At 47.5% G+C, this 7,863-nt stretch overlaps 1 protein-coding gene across 1 annotated transcript in view; it reads left to right on the top strand.

Moving 5' to 3' along the window:
• The window catches only part of PTPRT (protein tyrosine phosphatase, receptor type T), a 720,009-nt gene that overhangs the window by 693,474 nt on the left and 18,672 nt on the right, over positions 1-7,863 (top strand). The window contains exon 28 of the mRNA XM_015563947.1: positions 1,431-1,562. Within this exon, the coding sequence (XP_015419433.1) occupies positions 1,431-1,562 (132 nt within the window). The remainder of the gene's footprint in view (positions 1-1,430; positions 1,563-7,863) is intronic.

Raw genomic sequence — 7,863 nt, 5'->3', positions numbered from 1 at the left:
GCTGACTCCTGACTCCACTGAAAACAACTGGGACTCCAACAAGAACCAGCTCCCAGGAGAACTCGTTGCAAACATGGGTTATTTCTCAGTTTTCACAGACCACTAGTGAGGCAGAGAAGCTCCCAATCTTTCCAAGAACCTTCTCTCAGGGGACTGTAATAAATATGGCCCTATCGAAGCTTCAGGAGTAGTCCAGACTCACCTAGGCCATTTCCTCTGGCCCTCGGTTTCCCCATCTGAATATGGGGCTGAATTTGTTTGTTTGCCAGACCAGTACTGGGTGTCAGTCTGCCAACACAATATCCCACAATGCCCGTGCCAAGGTTGAAGAACTAAGTCAGGAGTGTGTCTGCCCTGACAGCGGGCTCACAGCCTGGTTCTTGCTTGCTGGTCTTTCACAGGCAAATCTCACTCAATATGTAGGACACCATCCATTTGGAGTTATGATTCCCATTTTCTAGATGAAGAACCCAAGATTTGGAGAGATCTAATAACTTGCCAGTGCTTAGCACCAAAAAAAGTCACTTTGCAAATGATGCCTGAATGAATGAATGCATGGATAAATGAATGCATGGATGAATGGATAGATGCATATATGAATGAAAGCATGGATGAATGCATGGCTGGATGGATGCATGGAAGAATGAATGCATGGATAAGTGAATGCATGAATGAATGCATAGATGGATGGATGCATGGATGAGTGAATGCATGAATGAATGCATGGATGGATGGATGCATGGATGAATGAATGCATGGATAAGTGAATGCATGGATGAATGCATGGCTGAATGGATGCATGCCTGAATGGCTGGCTGGCTGGCTGGCTGGCTGGATGGATGGATGGATGGATAACATAATGTACAAGCGGCAAAGCTGGGTTTGAAGTCAGGTCTGCCTGATTTTAAAACATGGGAACCTTTCCCTGCTCCACTGGACACTCTAGTGCCCATCTTCCACCGGCCCAGCTCAGCCCTCCTTCCAGCCTTTGGCAGGATGAGCCTCCTGCAATAGAAGCCCCTCAGGATGCTCTCTGCCATGGGCTGAGCCAACTCCTCCTACAGGACTGTGGGCAAGGGACACGGATATCCCACTTATCCCAAGAGGAACCTTGGTCAGTAGAGAAGCAAATCTGCATCCAGAACCTTTCATTTCGGAGTAAAATATTATTTGCTGAGCTCCAAGACACAAATAATTTATTTGGATAATCCCCATCTGAGTGACACTTTCCTAATGAAATGTCCTATTTTGGAGAATGAGTTCATTATGAGACGCCCCTTTGCTGCCAGGGCACCCAGAGATAACAGAATGGCCAGGTGCTTTGTGTAACCTATTTGCAGGCTTGAGGCCTCTGACACCATCTGGGCCTCATCAGCATTAGAACATCGCTGATAGATGTAATTTATGAAGCCTGTGTCGTTCCTTTGCAGAGCCACAAGCAGCCCGCGGCCTTCGTGGTCACGCAGCACCCTCTACCCAACACCGTGGCAGACTTCTGGAGGCTGGTGTTCGACTATAACTGCTCCTCCGTGGTGATGCTGAATGAGATGGACACTGCCCAGGTAGGAGGAGGCCCGGCACTGCCCTAGGTGCTCAGGTGCGTCAGGGCAGCCGTGCCCTAGAGTTGGAGGGAGAGTCCTGAGATCCAGCAGAGTGGGCCTCTGCCCCACCGAGCTGCCGTCAGATGGGCACGGGGGCTGTGAGCACCAAGCAAGCCCACTCCGCTTCTGCAGGGCACCTCCTGGCAGGCCCTGTACCCCAAGGCCCTCCATATCCCAGTATTGACTCCCACTTGTGCGGGCTTTGTCTGGCCCCGCACCGCCCAGCCTGACTCTGCTCCGTTCCCCAGGCTCTAGTTAGGGCCTTGTTCTGAGTCATACGGAGCTCACAGAGGAGACTGCCACTGCCCTCCCACCCCCCGCCCCCAGCTCTGAGGGTCTCCAGCCCTGCAGAATATCCTGGCCACAACCCCACCCTACCCCCTCCACAACGCAGCCTGTGGGACAGCCTGGGGCTTGCACCTTGGACCCTTTGCCCACTGACCTCCAAACTGAGCCCAGGCTTTGTCACAGGTGGCCCTCACGTCCAGCAGGCTTCATGCCTTGCCCCTCTGGGTCTGAGGGCTCCAAGCATCATGTGCCTACAGCACCTCTCTGAGACAGCTTCCAGAACCCACATCCCATGGCAGGGCAGCCACTCCTGGGTAGAGGCGGGGAGACTGGCCACCTCCTCTGGGGTTTTCAAAAGCAGTCCTCTCACTTCCTGAGGGAAACTCGCAGTAACGCAGTGCACCTGTGTGGGAATGAGATAAAGCTGGTCCGAGCTGTGGTCTCAGCCTCACAGTCTGGCTACAGAGACAGATGAGCAAATTGTCCCACCACACGGGGCAGCACTATAATAGAGGTCAGCGGCGAGTGCTGTGTGCGCAGGGAACGGGGAGCAATTAATTCTGCCCACAGGGTGAGGGAAGGCTTCAAAAGGAAGGTGACTGTGGCCTTGAAGGAAGGCAGCAGAGATGCGGCGTGTGGGGGATGAAGTCACTGGGAAAGGACATTCCAGGCAGAAGGAACAGCTGGGGCCAAGGCAGGGTGGGGTGAATGCGGGCAGGCTTGTCCACAGAGCAGCTCACAGCTCCTGTGCAGTGTGGCTGGGTCCCAGGGTGTGTCAGCAGGAGAAGGCGGTGATGCTAGAAAGCGCCAGGGCCCAGCTTGCAGAGGGCTGCCCATCCAGTAAGGAGCTTGGGCCTTGGCCTGCAGCAAGGTAAGTGGTGGTTGTTTTGAAGACTTTTATTTTGTATGCAACAGAATCCTTTCTTCAAATTAGAAGTTTCCATGCAAGCCCAATATCTGAAGGAGGTATGATTGAGACCTGCTAGCATTGAAGTGGGGGCAGGGGGCCTAGAGCTTCACCTACCTGGTCTTTTAGTTCCTCCAGATGCCTCTCAGAGAGTCACCTAATCTGGGTACCTTTGTGGAACCCCTGGGGTTCCTAGGAATACAGGATTGAAAATACTGTACAGGGAGGAGAGATGTTGAGAGATTGTGTAGTGGTGTGACAGAGTTCCTGTTAGAAAGCTGAGTCTGGGAACCAGTGAAGAGAAAAAAAAACAAGGAAAAATCTGGAAACTGGGAGACTGGGGCAGAGGGTGTTTCCAATGTGCAGAATTAAAGGGATTATCTGGCTGAGCAGGTGACCAGGAGATGGGAGAATAGTGGTTGGATGTGGAAACACTGCCAAAGCTGAAGTGCCCAGGTTTTGGGACCAGGTGGATGTGGAGGTGAATGAGAAATCATGGACAGGGTTCCAGTCTGGGTCATCACGCATCTGGGGATGTGACTGGCCCCAGTGGGGAAGACAGGGGAGGAGCTGGGGAGGGAGCAGGAAGGTTGGGGAGGCCAAGAGAGGCGCAGGTTACAGAAGGGAATGGAGTGTGACTTGGGTGTGCATGTGAGAGACATTCCGGACAGATTCCGCTTGTTCATTCGACCTTGTTAGCTGAATATCTGCTGTTGGCCCGACGCTGTTCTGGGTGCTGGAATGCATCCTTGAGCGAGACATAGGAAGAAAGCAGAAAACTCCCATCTCTCATGCAACTTCTATTCATTTTCTTTTCATGGAATTTTTTAAATTTTATTGTTGACAGTATTACCAATGTCTCCCATTTTCTCCCTTTTTGCCCCCCTCACCCAACCCCTGCCCCACCCCAAGCCTTTCCCATTCTATTCTGTGTCCATAGGTTATGCATGTATGGTCTTTGGTTAATCTCTTCCTGTCACCCCCCCCCCCCCCCCCACACACACACACTGAGACTTTTATTCTGTTTCCTACTTCCATACCTCTGGCCCTATTTTGTTCACCAGTTTATTATGTTCTTTAGATTCTACTTATAAGTGAGATCGTGTGATATTTGTCTTTCTCTAACTGCCTTACTTTGCTTAGCATAATACTCTCCAGGTCCCTCCATGCTCTTTCAAAGGGTAAGAGATCCTTCTCTTTTACAGCCACATCGTATTCCGTTGTGTAAATGGACCACAGCTTTTTTTTAATCCACTCTTCTACTGATGGGCACTTGGGTTGTTTCAAGATCATGGCTGTTGTAAATAACGCTGCTATAAACATAGGGGTGCATATATTCTTTTTTATTGGTACTTTGGGATTCTTAGGATATAGTCCCAGAAGTGGGATCACTGGGTCAAATGGCAATTCCATTTTTAATTTTTTGACGCAATTCCATGCTATTTTCCACAGTGACTATACCTACCAGCAGTGCACTAGGGTTCCCTTTTCTACACATCCTCTCCAGTACTTGTTTGATATATTGATGGTAGCCATTCTGGCAGGTGTGAGATGATACCTAATTGTCATTTTAATTTGCATCTCTCTCATGATTAGTGATTTTGAGCCTTTTTCATGTATCTATTGGCCATCTGTATGTCCTCTTTGAAAAAGTGTCTATTCAGGTCCTTTGCCCATTTTTTAATTGGATTGTTTGCCTCCCTAATGTTGAGGTGTATGAATTCTTTGTATATTTTGGAAATTAAACTCTTACCAGATGCATCATTGGCAAATATGTTTTCCCATACAGTAGGCTCCCTTTTCATTTTGTTGATGGATTCTTTTGCTGTGCAGAATCTTTTTAGTTTGATGTAGTCCCATTTGTTAATTTTCTCCTTTGTTTCCCTTGCCCTAGGTAATGTATCGGTGAAAATACTGCTATGAGAGATGTCTGAGATTTTCTTGCCTTGTAGGATTTTTATGGTTTCATGACTTAAATTTAAGTCTTTTATCCATTTTGAGTTTATTTTTGTGTAGCATGTAAATTGCTGGACTAGTTTCATTTTTTTTTTTTTGCATATACCTGTTCAATTTCCCCAACACTGTTTATTGAAGAGACCGTCTCTACTCCATTGTATGCTTTTACCACCTTTGTCAAATAGTAATTGGCCATATTGGCATGGATCAATTTCTGAGCTCTCTGTTCTGTTCCATAGGTCTATAGGCCTGTTCTTGGGCCAGTACCAGGCTGTTTTGATTACAATAGTTTTATAGTATAGTTTGATATCTGGTATTGTGATTCCTCCAACTTTATTCTTCTTTCTCAGTATTTCTGCAACTATCCTGGGTCTCTTTTGGTTTTATATAAATTTTTGGAATATTTGATGTAGATCTGTGAAATATTCATGCAACTTCTGTTCTAACGCAGGGGAGACAATAAACAGCACACTACAGTGTCCTTAATTGCATGTTAGAAGGTACATGGATGGGAAAAGAAAAATGAGAGGGTAACGAAGATCAGAAGGCTAGTCTGAAGCACAGGATGCCGCTGTGATAGTGACCAAGGTGCACCCTATGGAGAAGTTCATTCGAGGGGAGGTTTGGAGGAGTGAGAGGACGAGCCACATGAGCATCTCAGGAAGAGCATTCCAGGCTGAGGGCCAGCCCACACCAAGGCCTATGGGGGGCATGGCCTGGCCCATTTGAGGAACAGTTTAGAGGCCACTGAGACTAGAGCAGAGTGAGCATGGGCACAGCTGCAGCAGGTGACACAGAGACACAGCAGAACGAGGTCACGGAAGGGCTGGGGAGGCTCCTAGGGAGAATTTTGGGTTTTACTTGGAGAGAAATGAAGAGCCACTGACAGGTTTTGCAGAAAGAAGTGACTTGAAAAAGTAACTCAACATTTTTTAAAAAGCAACCCTCTGGCTGCTGTGTTGAGAATAGACTTTTGGTGTGGGGAGGGGGAGGGTGGCTGCTAAGAGTGGAAGCAGAGAGAACAGAGAGGGACTTCGGCAATAGTCCAGGTGACAGGAGATGGTGGCCTCAACCTCCTTGGTAGCAATGGAGTGGGTTCTAGGTATATAAGATAGATCCAACAAAATATGGAAGTTGAGAGAAAAATGGATGACTCCAAGGGTTGGGCCCAAACAACAGATGTTTGGAATTTGAGATAACCATGAAATTAAACCAATTTCCATAAAACAAAGACCCTTGCAGAGTTCCAGAGTCAGAAGGTATCACTGCCAGGTTCCTTTGCCTGAAAAAGTAAAACAGTGAGTGAACGCTCCTGCATGAGCCCATGAGCAGAGTAGAGCCAGTGAAAGCCTGTGTACTGTTCCCTTTTCCCAACATCCATTGTGTGTGTGTGTGTGTTTATTGTTGTTGTTTTATCTTTATTGTTGGAAGTAGTACAGATGTCTCATTTTTCCCCATTGACCCCTTACACAAGTGATGGCAAACCTATGACACGTGTGTCAGAGGTGACACGCGAACTCATTTTTTTGGTTGATTTTTCTTTGTTAAATGGCACTTAAATATATAAAACACATATCAAAAATATACATCTTTGTTTTACTATGGTTGCAAATATCAAAAAATTTCTATATGTGACACGGCACCAGAGTTAAGTTAGGGTTTTTCAAAATGCTGACACGCCGAGCTCAAAAGGTTCACCATCACTGCCTACACCTACACCTACAACCCACACTCTACACCCGCTGCCCCCCAGGTCTTCACCACACTATTATCTGTGTCCATAGGTTATGCATATATACATATAAGTTCTTTGATTAATCTCTTCCCACCCACCCACGCCCACCTTCCCTCTGAGATTCTACAGTCTGTGCCATGCTTCTATGTCTCTAGATCTATTTTTTACAAAACCAGAGCTCGGGCACAGAGGAGGATTTTCAAAGAGCCTCACTTTGGGACACACAGAGAAGCAAAGGTCAAGGTCATTGGCTGTAGCTTCCCCTTTCAGGGCAGGCCCTGGATGAAGATCTTTCAGCCCCAGATGTTGATACAGCCTTTGAGGACTGATTCTCTAAATGCAAACAATCAGGCTCAGACGTTCCCAAGGTTGGCTGCCATACGCAGCTGGCAAGCATCCCTTGAAATTGGTAGATGAATAGAGCACTTACTGATATAAATATCACCACAACAGCTGGGCACCTTGCGAAAATAAACAATGACACAGCGTGAGCATCAGAAAAGCTGCCCTCAGCACCTGGAGGGGTGTTCTTTAAAGTGGCACTAGCATTTATCTGCCAGGGTGCCTGTGCCAAGGCAGCCTGTAGCTTCAGCCATCACAGCAACACCCACAGGGCAGCGCCAGGTCCCAGGCACATCAGATTGCTCTCAAAAAAACCAATGCCACATCCTGTGGTTTAGGGACTATAGGTGCTCATGTTGGTGGTGTATCTATAAGTTGCAGCAAATAAAGTTGAGAACTGGATGAGAGATCTGAGTGCTTCGCTGTCTTGCACTGCTGGCCAGATCTGCCTGCCTCTGCTTAGAATCCAATATTACTTCATTCAACAATCCATCCCCAGCCACAGCTACTCTTCCGTTCTCCACAGTGGCTGTCGTGCAAAGATAATTATGAATAGGTGGGGCTCAAGGTAAAGACTCTCAAAGCAACTACATTCAACCTTAGAGGCTTTTCTAGCTCTTTGGGACTCCAAAGGCCTGTGGCCAGATTAGTGAGGCAAAATCCCAGAACCACAACATCCAGTAAAGGACACTGTGGTGTCTGATGGGTACACCAGAAAGAACATTTTCAGTCACCCCCAATAACATTGACAGAGCTTGTCCATCTTTAATGGCCTCTATGGTTAGACCAGAGTTGTGGGGGAAGGGGTTAGAAACAGAAGGAAGCCCTCTTCATAGCCATGCCACACCCACCACATTGTTTAGAAAGCTCAGGAGACCCTCTGTGACTACTCTGGAGTGTGGCTGTGTGGTGGGCGGAATCATGCCCCCCAAAAGGTGTCCACATCCTAATCCCATTAATGTGTTATCTTACATGATAAAAGGGACTTAGCAGATGTGATGAAGTTAGGCATCTTGAAATGTGTAGATTGTTCT

Source organism: Myotis davidii, unplaced genomic scaffold (genome assembly GCF_000327345.1).
Source record: "Myotis davidii unplaced genomic scaffold, ASM32734v1 scaffold199, whole genome shotgun sequence".
Taxonomy (NCBI): Eukaryota; Metazoa; Chordata; class Mammalia; order Chiroptera; family Vespertilionidae; genus Myotis; species Myotis davidii.
This window is presented reverse-complemented; position numbering and strand designations above follow the sequence as displayed.